This window comes from Zootoca vivipara, chromosome 10, assembly GCF_963506605.1.
Source record: "Zootoca vivipara chromosome 10, rZooViv1.1, whole genome shotgun sequence".
Lineage (NCBI taxonomy): Eukaryota > Metazoa > Chordata > Lepidosauria > Squamata > Lacertidae > Zootoca > Zootoca vivipara.
Window position 1 is genome coordinate 54,298,972 of NC_083285.1, and position 22,118 is coordinate 54,321,089.

Sequence of the window (22,118 nt, forward strand, 5' to 3'; positions counted from 1 at the left end):
CATCAAGGTTGTGCCATCAGCATATCTGAGGTTGTTGATATTTCTTCCGGCAATCTTAATTCTGGTTTGGGATTCATCCAGTCCAGCCCTTCTCATGATGAATTATGCATATAAGTTAAATAAGCAGGGAGACAATATACAGCCTTGTCATAGTCCTTTCCCAATTTTGAACCAATCAGTTATTCCATATCCAGTTCTAACTGTAGCTTCTTGTCCCACATAGAGATTTCTCAGGAGACAGATCAGGTGATCAGGCACTCCCATTTCTTTAAGAGCTTGCCATAGTTTGCTGTGGTCGACACAGTCAACTGCTTTTGCATAGTCAATGAAGCAGAAGTAGATGTTTTTCTGGAACTCTCTAGCTTTCTCCATAATCCAGCGCATGTTTGCAGTTTGGTCTCTGGGTCCATTATATAGGGTAGTATAATGGAGATCAATTTTCCTTTTATTTCAGGCTAGCAATTCAGTATCAAAATTTCAAATGAGAGAGGTTGAGTGGTCCCTATCTATTCACCCCTACACACAAACTCCTAGAGAAGCTGTTGATTCATCAGAAATCTCAAGTGGCCAGACACATAGCTGATGGTTCCTACTATTGCAGCCACCATGACATTTTCAGCATTATTATTCACAAGGTATACTTTATTCAGCTTTGTAACAACTAGGCCATACATTCAGGGTTCAGAGCTACACATTACTTAAAAATATGCTTATAAGTAGGCTTTCATCCTTAGCAAAAGTTGCTATAGGGGTTCAGATCCACATCAGCACTGTAGTACATGGTGAGAGTCTAACCCTTTGTCCCATATTATTTACTCAGCAAAATTGCACCCTGGTGCTGCTGTTTGTCTCCAACAGTGCTATTTGCAGCAAATAGGACCACAGGAGAGACACTTCACTGCACAAGTATTATTTTATATATCTTTCTTTTTTAATGTATATGCTTTATTTAAATGTGCTTATTTCCTAATGGGAATCTCAGGGTTTAGTGTGAGCCAAGGCTTTAATATGGGGTGCTGTTTTCTTCTTTTTATTCAAATACAGTGGTACCTCGACTTACGAATGACTCGACTTACGAATGTTTCGAGTTATGAATAGAGTTCCGTCCGCCATTTTGGATGCGGTTTAGATAGGATTTTTCTGATTTACAGATTTTTAGATAGGATTTTTTCGACTTACGAATTTTTTAATCCCCCCCATTGGCTTCGACTTACGAATTTTCCGACTTAGCAATGTCCGTTCGGAACGGATTAAATTCTTAAGTCGAGGTACCACTGTAATCTAGATTTTCAAGATAGCCTACAAAAGAGAACCAAATGTAAAACAGATCAGAAACATCAGAAACAAAAGCAATTATCATGCAAAAAACAAGCAAAAAACAAAACAAAACAAAAATACAAAAAAATACAAAAATAAAAATTCAAAAAATACAAAATAAAAATTCAAAACGCAGTAGGTATAAAATCAGTTAATATCCTGGGCAATCCCTGCCCCCTCTTTTTTAAATGTCTAAAACGTGGCTCTCCAGGCAACCTGGAGATATTTGATATCTCTGAGTCTCTCAGTTTCTGCATAACATGCCTAAGAAACAATTTTAATTTACGGGTATAATCTGCTGCACTTAAGCCATATATCGGTTATGGACAATGATTGGTCATGATTTTGCCCTTAAATGTACATAATTCAATGCTAGTACACTTAACCATTTCCCCCGGAAGAAAATGTGCACCTCTGCAAAACCTGGGGTTTTCCCCAAGCCTGTTGATACCTCTCTCCTGCAAGGGTAGTGCCATTTTGGCTACATATGCAACAGCATTCATAACCTGAGCATTGGAAATAGAGGGAATTGTGTACATACTTGTGGAGGAGAGAAATAACTGGGGTGGACGTTTCTTGATAATCATGCTGTGTGATGCTCAACCTTATTCAGATGTTCTAAGTAATGGCATCATTAGTAAGAGCAGAGAGCGGCTGGTGTTCCTGTGGCAGCATGATCAGTTGGGTTCCCATATGGTAGTCTGCTTATCAATGCAAAGGTGATTTCCATCACTTGGCCCTCCCTCTCCAATTCATTCATTTAATTAATTGAAATCTTACAAACCCCCGTTTCCTCCAGAACTCTGAAGAAGAACAAAGTACTTTATCAGGCAAAAGAAGAACGAAGCCAACCCTGGTCTCAGTAAATCTCTACGGGAATAATTAGTGTCCATGCTTTCGGCTTTCTTCACCATTTCCATCCATCACCTGCATTAGCACCACCGCTGCCATTGTCACCTAATGATCATTCATGGAGACCGAAGCTGGGATGATGTATATGGTGTGGACTGAAAGCACACTCCAGTGGTCCTCTTGTTGAGCTTTTATCAGTGAGGTAGCAAGAAGGAGACTATGGGTACAAAAATTCTTCAGACAAACCGGGCAGAGCATTCAGGCTCAGAATGTGCCAGTGCACAATGCCCAGTTTGGCCATGGTTTCCTTGACTAATTCCGTGTTTTTTTTCCGCTGGGCATGCATCAATAACCAGCCCATCCAGGGTGTTTGTATCTTCTCACTCCTCTTGATATTTATCCATGGTGATATTTCTAACCTCTTAAACCAGATCTTCAGTTCTTTTTGGGGTGCCACTGCAGGACATACATAATCACTGTTTTTCTCTCCCTTGTTTATGATTCTTACATTGCTAATTAGTATAAGCAAAAGAGCAAAATATTTAGAAGTGGAGGGAGGTTTTTGGTCCGTAGATGACCCTATCTTGCTGAGGAACATAAGGGTTATTTTTAATGATGATGATGTCCCACCTTCCTCCCAGAACCAGGACTCAAGGCAGCTCACAAAAATTTAAACAAACATAAATAAAACACAGAAATTTAAAAATATAGAAAAGATAATAGGTAAAGGGTAATTAAACTATGGGCCAAGATTGCTCTATGGACCAGAGGTTTCTAACTCTTGGTGTATATGCTTGGATCGTTTGTTCTAAGAAATACATATAATAAATATTTTTAAGCAGCACAACTGGAATCCAAGAGTATGCAAATATGTAAGAATAGATTGGATGGTACTCGTCCCCTGGCTCTGCCTAGCACATGGAGGGGAGGGAGTGTGCCCTGCCCACAAGGGACTTTTCTATTGGCCCCATATGTACAGGTGGGGATGAAACATCCAAATATCGCTGATGTGCAGCAACATTTGGGCATTCTGCTCCTGCGTACCCATACTGAGACAGCAGAGGTGAAGTCACTGTCCCAGGTGTGTGGGAGGAGCTACGGACCCTGGTCCCCCCTTGACATAATGGCTCAAATTGGGGGAGATACATCATCTCTTCCACCCCCTAGGTAGAACTGGATATGGGCCCTGCAAGAAAGGGAAACCATTCCTTTGTGAGCCAAGTAAATTGTTTCCAGAACCCCTCAGTACACACAGCAGGAAATAGAGACTCACAAATGCAGTATTGAATTCTCGAGAGCAGACTTAGAGAGCAATCAATTTGTAAATTGAATTCACAGAAACTGGTTCGGAAATCAAATTTTAAAATATTGCTTTTCTGTTTCAGATCGAAATGCTAGAGCACAAATATGGAGGCCACCTGGTCTCTCGGAGGGCAGCCTGCACCATCCAGACTGCCTTCCGCCAGTACCAGCTCAGCAAAAACTTTGAGAAGATACGGAACTCGCTCCTGGAGAGTCGCATGCCGCGGCGGATTTCACTAAGGAAAGTCCGAGTCCAGAACTCTGAAAGTTTTTCTGCTGAGAAGGCCCTCGTGGAAGGCTATAACTTTGTGGGCATCCCCTTGGTGAGGTCTCCGTCTTTGCCAGCTACCATAAGCGGGGCCCTGACTGAGCTGGAGGACTCTTTCACCGAGCAAGTCCAGTCTTTGGCCAAGTCTATAGATGACGCCCTCAGCACATGGAGCCTGAAGACGATGTGTTCCCTTCAAGACGGCAGCTCCTACCAGATAAGGGAGACATTCAGCACGATGCAGCCAAACCAAGACTTGGAAGCCGAACTGAAGGATCAAGAGAAGGAGGAAGGGCTGCTGCCAGATACATTGCCAAAGAGCAGCAGCACCCTCATGATGGCCTTCCGGGACGTCACCGTCCAGATTGACAACAAGAACTTCTCCGTCTCCTCATCTACCTCGGTGTCTATGGCAAACTGTCTTGCCAACAACACCCAGGCGGGAGTTTCTCAAGCTGCCAAAATAGAAGAAATCCCAGAGGAAGCTGGGAAAGAGAACCAAGAGCATCAAGCTGTCTCCGAGGGGCAGCCTGACTCCGGAATCCTTCAGAATAGTCATACGGCAACTGAGGGGAACGTCAACACCAACGGCTTGGTGGGAGGGGAAGCAGACCAAGAACAAATGATGGTGCAGAAGCTGGAGTTCGGCTCCAGCCACGAGGCTGGGCAGAACAAGGGCTTGGAGGCAGAAAATGTGGACAATTCAGAGCAGCTGAGCAGCAGCAGCACCTCCACCTCAGCCAAGTCTGCCTCAGAGTTGTCTTCGAAGGAAGCCCTGCAGGCCATGATTTTGAGCCTCCCGCGGTATCACTGTGAAAACCCGGCCAGCTGCAAATCTCCTACTCTTTCCACGGACACCATGAGGAAACGGCTCTACCGCATTGGGCTAAACCTCTTTAACATGTAAGTGGCTAATAATAATAATAGATCTTTTAATCTCCCGAGGCTTTCCTCAATTTGTGACAACAAAGGCTGTTGGGGGAAAATGGGTTTGTCTCCTTCAAGTCACATTGCTTTCATGTTTAAAGGTTCGGCCACCTAAGAAACACAGACCCTGTTTTATTGTGGGTCAGGAAGTTGCACTGAAGCTCTGCCGCAGAGGGGGAAAGAAAGGACTCCCAAGTGCTTATGTTATGTGGATGACCAGGCTCCTGTCCACAGTGCTTGAGAGAGTTCTCTGGCTGCTATCTAAATATGCCTGTGTGAGAATGAGACATAAACATCCCATTTATCATCTGTGGATTTAAAAAAAAAAGAATTTAAAAATTACCTCAGTTTCCATACCCTCTCCACAGAGATTTGCCACTTTTGATGTGAGCATTTTGGCTGCCATTTTTCTTTTGGCGGGCTTGGTAGAATTATACACCAGGCAGCAGCAAGTTAATATCTTTCTCTCCCCTATCCCTCTTTCCTGCTTTCGCTCAGCTAAAGCCACTGTGCTGTGAAAAATAGCTGTAGGTATATTGGGGGTGGGGGGAGGGAACCAGGCACAGCAGCCGTGAAACTGGAGTCAGGGGAGGTCAAAAACATTACATGTTGGACTCGGTTTTTGAAGAGGCACTTTGGGCCTCTTCTATTGGCTCTCAGCATGATTCTCTGAACCTCAGTAATCCTTGGGGGAATATTGTAATTTGCCCTTCTATAGCTTCGTCATGCACTTTAACAGTCGGTTATTATTCCATTCGTTGGATGGTAATAACAGATGACGTATCTCTGGGACTGCTCATTTTATTAACTCAAACATTAATATGAATATAGAACTTGAAATACATGCATTTTCTTTTGCATCCCCCCCCCATTTTTATCCCACCCTTCTCCCATGGAGCTCAAGGCAGCATATACAGGGTTTTATCCCATTTTAGCCTCACAACACTTAGGGTTAGAAAACATGACTCACCCTGGGCTAACCCATGTGCTTCATGGCTGAGTGGAGAATTGGATCCAGGACTGATGTTCTATCAATTGCACCCATTTTGGCTCTCATTTTTTTAAAAACAAAAACAAAACACTAAGCACATTTTACCAAACTTCGGGCAGCTTCATGCGAATAGTAACCTTTGCCCTGTGGCTGCTGTAAATCAAATTGCAGGAGGACTCCGACTGCCTTAATGTTGTCAGCATACTCTCAGAATCATTTGCTATGTGAAGAATAGCTCTTTCGAGTGAAACAGTTTTAACTTGCCTTGAAATGAACTGAGAAGCAAGTGTCAAATGGATTTCTTAGGGGGAGATTCAGGGAGCCACCACCAAGGCTTTGTCTCTGGTATCTACCCATTTGACATCTGAAGGCGGGATGTATGTATGGAGGAGGACCTCAATGGTCCTCAACCAAGGCCAGCCAAAATTTGCAAAGCTCTGAACGCAATCTAATCAAAGTTTAACGCTTCTAAGCTTCTTTTTTCAAGAACAGAAGATAATGGAGTACATGGTTAGCAGTTTGACCGAAAGAAGCGCTTATCTTTGGCTGGGCTGTGCCCATTATAAAGTATTTGTACACACTAACCATGAAATAAGGGGTTGCTTATTATAATTGCTTTGGTTTCTTTGTGTCCAAAAAGGCCAATTGCCTATCTTAGATCACACCACCCACCTTTAGACTCACGTGTAGTTGTAATTATGCTGACAACAGATTTCAGGGAAACATTTTGCTAGTTTTGTCCTTCAGATTTTTCTATCCTCTATGTAGGTCGGTTTTCTGCCCAAGTCTTTTAGTGTACCTAAAACAGCTCTCTGAACCTCCACTTGTAATTCTAAATTTATGGGAGAGAATTGCAGGAGTATTTCCTTTGACTTGAAATCATTACATGGGGAGCAGCTCTGAGATGCACAGCATAAAGAAAATGTGTTGTTTTTGGCTTTGCTGTTTACCTGGGTGACCACAGGGCACCGTCCTTTGCAATCAAAAGGGACATTCCGACTACTTTATTTGCTCTGTGTTTTGTCTTGCTGTGAAGACTGTTAGAAGAAAGGCTGTATTGCCACTTGAGTTGGTGACATTTCTGGAAGGTAATTGGCACGGACATAGTTGCATTAGGTATGTCACAAACATTTCACCGAAAGCAAAATTCAAAGCAAATGTGGGGCTTTCTCCAACCGATACAGCAACCTCTCAACAGTGACTGTGGCACAGCTTCTTTTCTTAGTGGCTATGATGTCAGCAACCTCACCATCATTTTGCATCTCACACAATACTCCAGATTTTGCATTGTTCCTGGGCGCTGTGTGTGGGCAGGGGAGAGGGAGAATACTTGGAGACTATTCTGCAATGTGGTCCTCTCTTTTTTTTCAGAGGGGAACCAAAACAGATTCTCAGAAATTTTATTAGAAAAAAAAAATTCTGAGAAATCACAGCTTAGCTCTAAGAACTCCATACTGAACATCTGTCTGGCCCGAGCTGTGGGTGTCAAGAGCACTACCTAAGCTGCATTACTAATTTGCTTTAGCATTGAGTCAGCTGGCCAGGCACTACAGTATAGCGCTCTGGTCTCAGAGCTGTCTACTCCACTTGAACAGTTCTTCTCTAGCATAAGGATTGCCTAGTTCTTTCTCTTTTCCTGATCTGGACCTCTGCCTGCCTTTAACCAGCCTCTGGTTTTGCCGCCACTGGAACCCAACCCCTGGCTGCTTTGGGCCACATCTGGCCCACTTGGAATGCCAGCTCCCTGAGCAGTGGAACCTGCAACCAGACCCTGCTGTTTCCCGTTTCCTTCAAGTGAGGCTGAGTTAAGGCAGGTGAAGGGAGGTGGAGGAGAGCAGAACAGGCGTGAGCATGGGCTCAGTTGACTTCTGTAGACTTACCATGTCCAGCCCAAGCCTGTGGTAAGTCTGGGGCCAAGCAGATAGATGCTGTTATTCTCTCCCATGAATGACTAAGGAGGGAGGTGGCAGAATTCTAAGTGGTTCCCAAGAAGAGAAGTTAGAAAGACCAGAGAAGCAGCTAGCCCTGGGTACAAAGCTAGTCTGGGTGGCCACAGACACGCCCTAGGAGTGGAGATGTTGCTGACCTATACAGCCTACCTAATTCTCTACCTATCTCCTGTACTGTGGTTTCAGCTCAGAAGGCCTTAGGTTCAATTGCTGGCATCTGTAGGCAGGACTAGAAGAAACACTACAGGGCTGTTGCCAGTCCATGTAGATAATACTGAACTACATGACTCAGTATAAGGCAACTTGCTATGTTCCTACTGGATATGCAATCTGTTCTAGCCTTACTCTTGCTGCACCTATGGACATACTTAGAATCATAGAATTGTACAGTAGGAAGTGACCCCGAGTGTCATCTAGTCCAACCCGCTTCGATGCAGGAATCTGAATTAGATCATACATATTATATTTGCTCATTGCCTAGCACCCATGTTACCAGAATGAAGCCAGCCAGAATACTTCCGCCTCAAACTGAAGAACAACATAAACAAAAAACAGCCCTCTTTAAAAATCCTTAAAATCCAAATGGCCTACTCTCAAGCAAATAACAGTTTGTGGTAAGTGCTGAGGGCTGCTGCTCTTCCATATGCACACTTACCTCATTTTGGACAACATTCTCAATCTGCTTTTTGCCCTGCTTTCCCCCAATGGAATTAATTACCTCTTGTGCAACACCCTCAGTGATAATAAAAAAATAATGACTCCTGGTTGCCAAACGGCTTTGATGCTATTCCATTTCACCATTTGGCTGTGCATATGAGCCTTCAGTTACAGAAAATGCTCCCCGCAGAACAACAACTGTTATTGCTACAACTAATAAATGCCGGGATGCTTGGTTACATAAACCTTCCTGACAGGATTTAATAACACCAGTGGCTTACCTACAGTGTTATATAACTTCTGCCCAATACAAAATCGGGTCTATGTGGCCCAAGAGGTCTTCTGCATGGCCTTGTTCTCCATGTCTTCGATCATGCAACTCCCCCATGAGAAATTATTGAGTAATATTCTGAATTGTGACAGCCTCCCGCAAATTGATTGAATGCATTTGTGACTCTGCACTTCAAGCGGCAACACATTCCAGAGCGAGTGGGTGGAATTCCTGGAACGGAGAAAGCCTCATTATGCAGTGTTGCTATAATAGCGGTGTTTGTGTAGGCGGCCATTTCCGTAGGTGGAAGGGAAAGCCAGGAGAGCTGTAGGAATCCCACAGCACCCAGCCAAACTTGCTTAGCTCCTCAGGAAAACAGGAGGAAATATTGCCAGCTCAACTCATAAACAACACAGGCTGTGGTGTAAATCACATTGTGCAGAGCACTGAAAGTGTTTTTAGGGCAATGTTACTGTGTGGTAACCTACATAGCACTTATTCCATGCGGCTATTTTACACCTGCATGCTAAGTAAATGGGGCAAGGAGCAAATTCAGCTTTGAATAACAATGAACTCAATGCTCAGAGGGCCCCCATGTGTGACATCAGGATGTTGTGCAACATCGCATCAGGCCCCCTCAATCCTCCAGAAAAGGTGGCGCCTCTGCGCTGGAGTCTCATTGAAAGAGTTGATCCCTTTTAGAGAGTCCCAACATTTCAAACAGAATCAGTCAGATGACAGGTTAATTTTACATACTGTCCGACTTTTTCAGACCCACAGTCAGGATGTGCATCTTCCGGGACGGGTTTCCGGGCTAGTTACGTGACCTGTGCCTCACTACTCTCACATTGAATTTTTTTTTGGGGGGGGGGGGAGTTGTGACGATAGCACAACACAGCATCCCAAAATGCCCACTTTGGGCGTCATGAGAGATTGCGGCCCCCAAAAAAGTGATTTTTCAGAACGAGAGTGCAGCGAGAGAGATTGTAGCACCCAAAATGGCTGCCATTTTTTAATGGCAGTCAGTTTGACACCTTTATATATCTGGGGTGGGCCGACAAATAAGGCCACATTTGCACCATACATTTAAAGCACCATGATGGTACTTTAAACATTTGTGGCTTCTCCCAAACAATTCCAGTAGCTGTTGTTTGTTAAAAGTGCCATGAAGAGGGATTGATTGTTAAACCACACAGGGCCTTGTAGCTCTGAGTGGGGAATAGGGGCCTCCTAGCAACTTTCAGCTCCCCATATAACCTACAACTCCCATAATTCTTTGGGGGAAGCCATGGCTATTTAAAATGGTGTCATAGTGCTTCAAATGTATGGTGCAAATGTGGCCTAACAGAAGAACAGACAACAAAAGTGGATTCTGTGAGCTCTTAACATAACTAAGAGACTTACATTGCAAGGCTGTAAAGACAAACACCCACCAGCTAGCACTGAGTGGCTTGAAGATCTCACTGCCCTTTCTGTGTAGGAATCATTAATCTTGTTTAGATACTTATTTGGACATATGGACTGTGTATCTTAATCTGCACATTTAAATGAGGATAGATAGAAAATTCATATTATTAGGGTCAGCTGGCAATATTTGTATTTTTTTTTATTTCCTTTCGTTAGATCTGCAAAGTAAAAAGTAAAATAAAAGTTAACACCACAGAAAGGAACTTATGTAACTGCCATTTGGGTATCTTACTGCATATATATTCCACCTTTCTGCTAAGGAACTCTAAGGTGATTTGCAGTTGTTGTTGTTGTTTGTTTAAACCAGCCTGCAATCTAAGTTACATAATAGCCCTATTCAGGTATTAAAGCCCTCATGCCATTCAAATTGTGTGAAGGTAGAGTGGGGATGCGCTAACTTTGCCTCCGCTTCTTGTCCCTTCTCTTTTACCCATCCTCACCTCCCCCCTGCATGCATTTAGAAACTTGCGCGATCAGGATTCTTCCGGTGAGGGCGCCCTGAGAGCGAGTCACGAAAACTTGGAGCTCCGCTGAGCCCAACCAACCGAAAGGATAGTGGCGTTTAAAGAGGGTGTCTAGCGTCAAAGACCCCCCTAGAACGACGAAAGCACGGGGTTTTCGTCAGAAAATAAGAAAAGCGGCGAGAGGGACGGAACTCCGCAGCCGGCACGGACAGTGGAGGCAGCGGAGAGGAGTCCAGCTTTTAACTACGGACGCCATTATCGCGACGCCGAAGACTCGCCCGGTAAGCGCCAGGAGCTCACCGACCTAGAAATTAAGTAAAAGGGCCCCCCCCGGGAAGAACGGAGGTTTTAAAATTTGTGAGAGAGTGAAAGGAGGAGTTTAGCAGCATTGAAAAGCGCTGCCCAAGATCGGATAGAGAAGCGCCGAGGGGGGGGAAGAAAGGTCGGTGAAACACTGTATCATCGGCTGGAGAGCGGCCGCAACAACAGCTTGTGGTTAAAGAGCGATTGGAGAGAAAGTATCACTATCTGAGCTACTAAAGACCGAGTGCTGAGTGTTATATTGAGCTTTTAAAACGTGGATAGAGCGACTAAGAGACTGAGAGACGCGGAGATCGCGCTACTTGACCCGCGCTACCTGATTGGATTAGAGGGTGATTTGTGACTTGTTACGGTGCCTGGGAAGAGGGAAAGGGAGGCGAGGAGGTGGAGTGACTGGAGAACAGCTTTGCGAAGAGAAAGACGTGGTGAAGAGAAGGGAATTGGCGAAGAGGGGAGAAGGAGGTGGTTTAGAGGAAATTTGAAGAAAATGGCGATTTTCTGTTTTTACCAAGTTGCTTGAATAAACTTCCGTCATCTTCAAGGAAGTGAAGAACTTTGAGAATTGTGAAGGAGTGACATCTAGTGGCTAAACACCCTAACGACATCCCAGTTTTTCACCACACTCTGAGCCTGTACTTTGCGATCCTTAATACCCCCAGAGGAAAGCAACGGGGTCCTAGACCCCCCCCCAGCCCTGAACTCTGAAATTTTCCTAAGTTGGAACACCTTTGTCTCAAACCTTACCATAAAACCAATGACATATTAGAGTCCCCATCGAGGAGACTCCCACAAAAGAAGGCTTGGGCTCAGCTGTAAACGCCACGGAGAACCTGAAGAAACACTGGACATTTGTGCAAAAGAACTTTAAAAGTGGGAAGAGACATAGGATCATGGGATCCAAAACCAGAGCAGCAACGGTGGCTGGAAGACGCCAATCTCTTGCGAATGACAACGACCCGTTAGGAGATGTCAAGGAGCTGATGACAGAGATGAATAAAACTCTAATTGTCAAAATAAATAAGACCTTAAATGAAAAACTAGACTCCGTAGAGAGCAAACTAGAAAACAATTCTAAGGTAATCTCCGAGTTGACGGGCCAAATCAAAGAACTTTTTGGCAAAAGTAAGGAAATGGAGAAAGCCGTGAAAGAGTTGAATGTCAAAGTTAATAATCAAGAGGATAATATAAGCAAATTGACAACGGAGAGCAGAGATTTGAAAAAAACTCAAGAACGAAATGATAAAGAGAGAAGGGACTTGATAAAAATGCAGGAGGAATTGGCGGACCAGCTTGCCTTAGTAGAGATGAGGCAGAAAGAACTGATTTTGAGACTAAGAGGCGTACCGGAAAGACAAGGAGAAAGGATCGAGGAGAAATTAGTTAAAGAATTGGCAGAATGGTTAAGCGTCAAAGAAGACGACTTGATGCTGGATGTCGATAAAGTGTATCGAGTAAGAGGTGATCGATCCAGGAAATTTAAAGGTCCGGGGGACTGTCTGGTATTTCTAAATTCCGGACTGCTAAAAGACAAAATCCTTCAGAGAAAAAAACAGGAATCTTTGGTGATAGAAGGCAAGACTATTGCTATTTTTAAAGAAATCCCAAAGAGGTTCAGACTTAAAAGACAAAAGTATAAAAGGCTGACAGACGCCCTAACAACGAAGGGAATTTGGTATGTGTGGGAGTTTCCCGAAGGTCTCACATTTACTTTCAAAGATAGAAGGAAAACAATTAAGAGTGTGGAAGACGCAGAAACTTTTCTGGAGAGAGCAGGGAGGGAACTTGTGGGGGGTGGAGAAGGAGGAGGGGAGGAGAACTGAAAACATAACAAGTCACTTAGTTTTGATTGTATGTGAAGCACCTATTGAGGCGGTGAGGGGACGAATATAATTATTAGTAGCAGAAGTCTTTGTAGTGATTTTTCTTATATTTCTTCTTATTAAGTTAATAAAATCTGATTATATCAACAAGAAGGAGATAACTTTCTAAAAGAAATAAACACACGTACGTATAGGTACGTGTACATTTAATCTTTCATATTCAATAGTAACAATATCATCTCAATATAATTATGGAACTAAACATTGTGTCGTGGAATATTAATGGGCTAAATTGTAAGCGAAAAAGAAATAGAGTAGAACATGTATTAAAAAAAGGGAATTGGAATGTGATCTGTTTACAAGAAACACATGTTGCAAAAAAGCATGAAAGGGTCTTAAAGAATGAACGACTGGGTTTGGAGTATATATCGGCCGACAAGAGAAAGAAAAAGAGAGGAGTAGTGACGTATGTAAAGGGGAACCTAAAATCAGAAAAAGTATTCCAAGACGAAGAAGGGAGGGTGGTAGGGGTACGAATCTACACACCCAAAGGGAGAGTAATGGTGATAAATATATACGCACCAAATGGTTGTAAATCTGGCTTTTTTCGGAAAATTGAACAAATGCTAAATGAAGTGATTGATGGGGATGAAATAATTCTGACTGGGGATTTTAATGGTGTTGTAATGCCAAATATAGATAGAACAAGCAATACTAGAAAAGGAGGTAGGTTGCCTAAGATTTTTTTTCCAGATAATTGACAATTACGAATTAAGAGATATATGGAGGCTCAAATACCCAATGGAGAGGAAATTTACATATTATTCTGAGGCCAAAAAATCAGCCTCTAGGATAGATTTGATCTGGATCTCCACTGGCCTATCAACATTGGTTAAGGAATGTGAGATAATGCCCAAATCAGTAACCGACCACAATTCGATAATGATAAGGATTAAAGAAGAAAAGAGAAACACTAAAAGATGGAGAATGGATGATAGGATATTGAATGATGAGACCTTTGTCCAAAAATTAAAAGAATTGGTCAAAGAATTTTTCCAAATTAATATATTGCCAGAAACAGACTTAACATCTGTATGGGATGCCAGCAAAGCCTTTATTCGCGGGTTGTATATACAGCAGAAAAGTAGATACAGAAGGGATAAACAGGAAAAATTAGAGAAGTTGAAAAGAGAGATAGAAATGAGAGAGAAAGATCTGGGGAAAAATCCGAAAGATAATACTCTAATGACACAGGTGAAAATCCTTCAAAATAACTTGAAGCAATTAATGGATGAGGAAATAGAGAATAGGATTTTGTGGGCGAAACAAAGAACCTTCGAACTGGGGAACAGATCAGGCAAGTTATTGGCCTGGCAGTTAAGAAAGAGAAGAAGCGAACAACAAATTATAGCAATAAAGGATCGGGGAAGGATTAAAACTAGCGTAGAGGAAATTCAGGATTGTTTTGTGAAATATTATAGTAAATTGTATAAGGGAGAAGATATTAGTAAAAAGAAATTGGAGAAATATCTAGATAAGTTTAAAGGAACCAAATTGAGTATGGAGGAATTGGAGAAATTAAATGAACCAATCTCGTATCAAGAAATAGATGAGGAAATAAATAAACTTAAGTTAGGGAAATCGCCAGGTACTGATGGTCTGTCAGGGAAGCATTATAAAGTGCTGCAAAATGAAATTAGAGAAGTGTATAAAACAATGGTAAACGGGATATTAGAGGGAGGAAAGTTCCCTAAGACGTGGCAGGATACATTTATCACCCTGATCCCCAAGGATAAAGAGAAAAGGGAGGAATTAGGGAATTACAGACCAATTTCGTTGTTGAATATAGATTATAAATTATATGCGGGAATTTTGGCAACTAGGATCAAAGGTGTATTGAATAGAGTTATAGGTAAAGAGCAACAAGGATTTTTACCCCAAAGAAAGATGTCGAGTAATATTAGAATGTTGTTAGACGTATTCGAATACGTAGATTGGAGCCCTAGTAAAAAAGCAGTTTTTGTATTCCTGGACGCCGAAAAGGCTTTTGACAACTTGGCATGGGAATTTATGAAAGAGACGCTAAGGAAATTGGGAATTACGGGTAGATTTATGGAGGGAATAAACGCAATCTACAAAAAACAAACGGCAAGGTTGATTATCAATGGGAATGTCACAAGAGAGTTTGAAATATCTAAGGGGACGAGGCAGGGATGTCCACTGTCCCCGTTGTTATTTATATGGGCAATGGAATTTTTGATGAAAGATATTCTAATGGACAAAGAACTCAAAGGTATAGTGGTCGGGAAAAGCGAATTTAAAGTTCGAGCATTCGCCGACGATTTAATAATAATGTTGGAGGATCCAGTGGAGACCCTGCCCAAATTGAAACAAAAATTATTGGATTATGGGAAGGTAGCGGGATTAAAAGTTAATAATCAGAAAACCAAATTGATGATCAAAAATATAAGGAAGGCGGAGGAAGGGAAAATACAAATGATTAGTGAATGGGAGATAGTGAAAAAAATCAAATATTTGGGAATTATTATTTCTAATAATAATGTGGACCTATTTGATAATAATTACGCCAAGATTTGGAGGAAAGTTAAAGAGGATTTGGAGAATTGGAAGGGGCTAAATTTAACATTTGCAGGAAGGATCGCCGCAATCAAAATGATGGTGTTACCAAAATTGATATTTTTATTCCAAATGCTGCCGATAAAAATTAAAAAAGACACATTTGAGACGTGGAACAAAGATTTAAGCAACTTTATTTGGCAAGGAAAGAATGCAAGAGTTCAATTTAGGATATTGACGGATGCGAAAGAAAGGGGTGGTTGGGGAGTCCCAAATTTGAAATTGTATTATGCGGCATCCTGCTTGTGTTGGATGAGAGAATGGTTCTTGTTGGACGACTTAGAATTACTCAAATTGGAGGGCTTCAGGAACATTGAAGGTTGGCATGCACACCTATTAAAAGAAAAGAAAGGAGAATATTCATCATTCACTAATCATGTTTTTAAGAAACCTTTACTAGATATATGGGAAGAATTTAGAAATTTGTTAGAACCCAAAGTCCCTTGGTGGATTTCACCGCTAGAAATGTCAGCGATAAGTAAGGAGCCTAAAGGGGGTAATTGGCCTACGTATAAGGAACTGATTAAGAAAATTAATAATCAGTACGAGCTCAAACCATATAATCAGATTCAACAATATTGTCAAAGCTGGCTACATTACCTCCAAGTACAATCTATATTCAAGAAACACAAAGCAGTAGGATTTGAGGAAAAGGGATCAAAATTGCAGGAAATTTTATTAGATAACCAGGGGAAACAATTGGCCAAAATGTATAAATTTTTACTCGAGTGGGAAATGAAAGATGAGTTAGTTAAACATGCAATGATAAAATGGGCCCAAGATATAGGGAGGGTAATATATGTAGAACAATGGGAAAAACTATGGAGAAATGATATAAATTTTTCAGCATGCATGACAATAAGGGAAAATATTTGGAAGATGGCATTTAGATGGCACCTGACACCAGCTAGATTAGCTAAAATTTATAGAAATGAACAAAATAAATGCTGGAAATGTAAGGAGAAATTGGGGGATCTTTATCATTGCTGGTGGGGGTGCATTAAGATTAGTAATTATTGGTCAGACATATATAACGAATTGAAAAAAATGCTTAAATATACATTCGAAAAAAAGCCAGAGATCCTGCTGTTGAGTTTGATCCCGGAGGATATACCGAGGGATAGAAGGAATATTCTCCTCTACGCGTGCACGGCAGCTAGAGTGCTCATCGCCCAAAACTGGAAAGGAGATAGGATCCCAACCATACAGGAGTGGTATATAAAGTTAGCAGAATATATGACCCTGGCGAAACTAACCGCCTTGATTAGGAAAACACCCAAACAAAAAATAAAAGAAGAATGGAAATATGTAGAAGACTACTTTCACAAACAAAAGATGAGCACAAAGTTGGTGATATGTTTAGATTAAGAGGCACAAGTTGATAAGAAATAGAGAAATAAGATAAGGGAAAATAGATAACTGTATATAGAGAAGGAGAAGCCTAATTGAATTTAATTAAGAAATGAAACCGGTTATAAGTGTTTGGAAGTCAAATTCTCTCTTCACTGTCTTCTTAAATATCTTTACCAATTCTCTCTCTGGTCTATTTATCCCTTTCCCCTCTACCTTTTCTTCTGTTGTACCCCACTCTATCCCTCCCTCCTCCCTCTTCCCTCCCCCCCCATTCCTACTTACCTTAGATATTTTCTTGATCACCTTTCTTCTTCCTTTTTATCTTCTTTCCCTGGTTCTTCATAACCAGGGTTTGGAACATACAGATTTTCAAGTTAGTTCAGTTATGTTAAACGGAATTTTGAATTGTTGTAAAGTGTGCATTTCTTACTTGTATTTCCTTTTTTGTATTTTTTTGAAATTTTAATAAACAATAAAGATTTTTTCTAAAAAAAAAAAAAAAAAAAGGATTCTGAATTACATGGGGAGCCTGTATAAGTACTGTGGAATTGCTAGCTATGATGTCTTATGTTCTACCTCCATTGTATGATGCAGCAACGCTACTGAATACCAGTTGCTCGGAATCACAGATCGGTAGTAGAGTCCTCCTGCTGCACTCAGTTCCTACTTGCAGGCTCCCTACAGGTTGGTCTCTGCAAGAAGAGGATGCTGAACTAGATGAGCCTTTTTTCCTGCCCCAGCAGGGGTCTTCTCGTGCTCTGATATCCCTTGTGATACAAGGAGTGCACTTGAGATTGTTGTGCTCTTAAGTACTGAAGAGAATATCAAGTTGACTCTTGACTCCCTCTGCTTCCCAGAAATCCAGACAAGGGGATCCAGTTCCTTATATCTCGGGGCTTCATACCAGACACACCGATTGGAGTGGCACATTTCCTGTTGCAGCGCAAGGGGCTCAGCCGGCAGATGATCGGGGAGTTCCTGGGGAACAGCAAGAAACAGTTCAACCGGGATGTTCTAGAGTAAGTGTCCTTTCCAGACCCCATTCTTTTACTCATCCACGACTCCTTCTATTGGCAACTATTCCCACTGTCCCCGCCCCCAACTGCTGCTCTCTTCCTGGTATTCTTTATTTCAAATAAATATGCATCTGCTTCTTGTTTGCATCTAGGGAGCACTGGGAATAATCCCACTGAAATCAGGCAGAGAAGCCCACAGCATTAAGGAAGGGAAAATCTGGCTGCCTGATTTGTTTGTATTCTGGTTTATAATACGTTAACAAATGGGAACAACTTGAGGAGGGGAGAAATGCTCAGGCTGGGAATCAAGGGATTATCCTTCTGCAAATATCTAATGACACTTACACTCCCAAATCAACTAGAGACTTGGGAAAATTCCTGCCCGGTTGCCCACCTTCTTTATGTTGACTCAGCACTAATAAACAGCATGACCCAAGCAAGGCCAGTGACATCATCCGCAGTGACGGCAGGCAAGGCGCACAAAGAATTGAAGCAGTGAGCCTAGGGCAGTTGCAGCTCAAAACACCAGATTGAGGCTACTTGGACATGCATCACTGGGGCTAAAATATCTAAAGATGTGAGATGTAAGGACAGCTTGGAGCCTGTCTTCAAACATGAGCTGTCAGACATACCAGCATATCAAACACTTGCTGAAGACCTTCAGCCTTGCCGCGCTTTGCTAGCTCCATTGCTCTCTCCCTGCTGTAACCTGCTCCAGCCCTGCAATCCTGCCCTCCATTGATTTAGCCTGGGGAAAGCCAAGGACACATCCCACAGCCAGAGGTAGTGCAGAAGAGGAGATGAATCATGGACAAGTGGAGGAGGCGGTGGTGGCAAGCAGGAAGGGGTGAAGCTTCAGCCAGGGTTTGATTGGCTGGTATGTCTGCCAGTTCAGGTTTGGAGGTGGGCTCAGAGCATTGTGAACTTTCCGCAAGCACCCTTGTTACCTTGCTCCAGTCTCTTGCCCTTCACAGACCCCTCTGTGCACACTTGTCCTGTTCTGTTTCAAAGGCCTTGCTCTGTGATGATATTACAGTGGGTGGCATTCAGCTAGGCTTTACTCAGCGTAAACCCATGGACATTAATGAACTTGACTAAGTTTTACTCAGTGTAGACCCACTGAAAGTAATGGACCTCCATTACTTTCAGTGGGTCTACACTGAGTAAAACTTAATTGAATACAACCCAGTATGTCTTTTGTATGCAGGTAAGCCAGGTGGCGCTGTGGGTTAAACCACAGAGTCTAGGGCTTGCTGATCAGAAGGTCGGCGGTTCAAATCCCTGCAACGGGGTGAGCTCCCGTTGCTTGGTCCCAGCTCCTGTCCACCTAGCCGTTCGAAAGCACATCAAAGTGCAAGTAGATAAATAGGGACCGCTCCAGCGGGAAGCTAAACGGCCTTTCCGTGCGCTGCTCTGGTTCACCAGAAGCAGCTTTGTCATGCCGGCCACATGACCTGGAAGCTGTCTGCGGACAAACGCCAGCTCCCTCGGCCTATAGAGCGAGATGAGCACCGCAACCCCAGAATCGGACACGACTGGACCTGATGGTATGGGGCCCCTTTACCTTAGGATGTATTTACAGTAACAACTTAAATTACTTCTCCTCTGGGAACTATCTTTCCCCATTTATGTACAGTACATACATTTATATCCCACCTTTCTTCCATCGTGGGACCCCCAAGGCAGCATACATGTGTTTCCCAGGCAGGCACAGGTGTCTTAATTTAAAGGTTCACTTCTTCCTGTCAAACAGCCACCAGGCTTAATTCCTTGCAACCAGTGAAATGAATATTGATCCCCCTTTGTTTTTGTTTTTTTAATATGCTGCATGCATATCGATCTGGACATAAACAAGGGTTCATGCTCCCTCCAATGTTCTTGTGACAAGCGCCACAATTAAAAGTAACTAGGGCAGAAGCAATAGGGAGAGGGATAGCTGTGTGTCTGAGGAAGCAAGGGAAAGGTCACTTCAGTCACAGGCTAGAGGACCCAGAGCTACTGGGAGGTTGCACCCCTACCAACAGAGGTTATTGGTTACTGGCCTCAGCCGTCATCCAGAGAACAAGCATCTGCAGTAAATCTTAATTCTCCCCTCAAAGCTGGAATGGCAGTTAAACTGTCAGTTGTCCTGTGACTGCAGAAGTGAGAGGAAGGACACTTTGGCCTAGCCACTAGCTAGAGGAGCAAAAGTCACTGAATGCCAGTCATTGGGAATGACAAGTGGGTAGAGCGCTGTTGGACTCAGGGCCTACCAGTAGTACTTGCAGGCTTCCCATAGGCACTGGTTTGCCACAGTGAGAAGAGGATGCTAGACCAGATGGGCACTCAGTTTGTTCCATCCCAGCAAGAACGCCAGGAAAGAGAATATCACTTTTATGCCAATGGGCTGTAAATGCCGCTTAACAACCCTATTTGTCCTGGAAGTGTCAAACTGCTCTCCCTCCTCTGCCTTTCCCGTGTGTGTGTGTGTGTGTGTGTGTGTGTGTGAGAGAGAGAGAGAGAGAGAGAGAGAGAGAGAGAGAGAGAGAGAGAGAGAGAGAGAGAGAGATCTTCTAGATTGTAACTGCAAGGGCAGCTCCTGTGTTTTCCTTTTTTGGCTTTTGTGCAGTGCCTCATTAATATACTCTAGACAGTCAATAAGGCCGCTGCCTCAGCTCTGCTTCTTCCAATGCCCAGACCTGCCTGAGAGTTGGGATTGGGTGCAGACTTCAAACAAATGGAAATAGATCCAAAGCAGCCTACAATTTGCTGATCAGGAGACCTCACGGGGAACAAACACGGCCCCCTGCTTCCCCAGGACCAGGAATTCCAAAGCTCTTGGCTGCTTCCTTGTCTTCTTTTTCACGTCTCCCCTCTCTCCTTGCTTGTTTGGTCCTGTGTGGGGAGAGGTGACTAGAGAGTGTACAATAACTTGAGGTGGGTGAATCTGTCCATTTTGGTTTCTTCCAGTTTCTCATCTTTGCAACCTTAAGTTCAGTTCACCCTGTTTCTACATCAGATAGTGAATTTTTCCCCCTCCAAAAATACACAAAAAAATCCATATGCATTATTGTGTGTATTTCTCTAGTATATTCATTTTTGTATGCAATTTGGCCTATATATGCATTTCTGCAAACAATTTCCCTCTGATATAATTAGGTTTTGTATATTATTTTCATTAATATATTCATTTGGTTGGAGAAGTGCATCACAAAATCCAGAGAAGTGTGAATTTTGAAAGCTTAGCTGTTATTTTGATGCACTTATTGGTGCAGGAAGTATGAATTAGGTAGGTTCACATGGGGGGACGACGACCCCAGATTGAATGAATTTATCCCCATTAACAACTGGGAGAAAGCTGCAATGAAGAAAGTACACAGCACATGGCATGCTTCAAACATCCCCATCCCATCCAACCTGCATGTCATAACATGAGCCCTTTCTTCCTGATGCATTCACTGTCAATGGACAGGCTTTGCTTCTGTAAAAGCAATACTATATGGTTTCACATACACACATTTCCCCTGCTCCAGTAGCCAAAGTGAGGGCTGCACTTACTCCCAGAAAGAGCCTCTATTATGATCAAAAATTAATCATAACTCACAGAAGAAGAGGGCCTTTCAGATGTGTCTGTTGAGATGCTTATCTCCAGTCATCCAACAGAACTGCTTTCCATGCAAGCTCTCCACCAGCACTCCTGGAAGGCTTTGGTTTTTCTTTTTCACAGTAAACCCAAAGAAACTGGCTATTTGAGCCTGTAGTTGCTCCAGCTGCATGTGATAATGTGATAGTGGCAGTTGCTCATTGCACAGTTCCAAATCCACCACGGTTCTTCCCCTGCACTCCCCAGTTTGAAATTATTTGTAATTGCATTGTCTTCCTGTGCCTGTCTAGCTTCAGTCTTGTATGAACATCGCCTGAAATGTGTACTGGAAGAATTGATCCAGCTAGTGCAGCCCTGCTGGATTAATCAAATCAAGCGAGTGAATGATAGACTCCCTTTTAAAGAAGCTGTGAAACTCTCCATCGTGTGCCCCTGAGAAGGCTGACCTCCCCATGGTCATAATAAGCCCCTGGCTTATCTCCAATGTTCTAATATAGTAAAGAGGTTTCAACATAGCTGCCAAGTTATCCCTTATTTTAAGGGATTTTCTCTTATGCTGAATAGGCTTCCTCACGAGAAAAGGGAAAACTTGGCAGCTATGGGTTTCAAATGACTTTTGGGTGTGAATAGCTTGCTAGAAACCTGCACAGGGAACTGCACTAATAAGATTCGATTGGCTAACTTGCAAGGGAGGGGCAATAGCTCAGTGGCCAATCACATGCTTTACATGCAGAAGGACCCAACTCCTGGTAAAAGGATCAAATAGCAGAAGATAGGAAAGAGGAAAACCCTCTGCATAAGACCATGGACAGCAGTCTGAACTGGCTAAATGGACCAATAATCAGATGGACTTGATCTAAGGCATCTTCCTATTATCATCCTCCCCCCTCTCCATATTGCCAGAAATTCTGAGTGTTTCCTAT

At 42.8% G+C, this 22,118-nt stretch overlaps 1 protein-coding gene across 2 annotated transcripts in view; it reads left to right on the plus strand.

The window, feature by feature from the left end:
* Nucleotides 1-3,557: 3,557 nt before the first annotated feature.
* The window catches only part of IQSEC3 (IQ motif and Sec7 domain ArfGEF 3), a 44,712-nt gene continuing 26,151 nt past the window's right edge, over nucleotides 3,558-22,118 (plus strand). Inside the window, exons 1-2 of one of the 2 annotated variants that reach the window (XM_060279969.1) lie at nucleotides 3,558-4,642; nucleotides 17,454-17,615. In XM_060279969.1, coding sequence (XP_060135952.1) covers nucleotides 3,561-4,642; nucleotides 17,454-17,615 — 1,244 coding nt within the window. In that variant the 5' untranslated portion in view covers nucleotides 3,558-3,560. The remainder of the gene's footprint in view (nucleotides 4,643-17,453; nucleotides 17,616-22,118) is intronic. The other variant, XM_035127827.2, reaches the window with a different exon arrangement.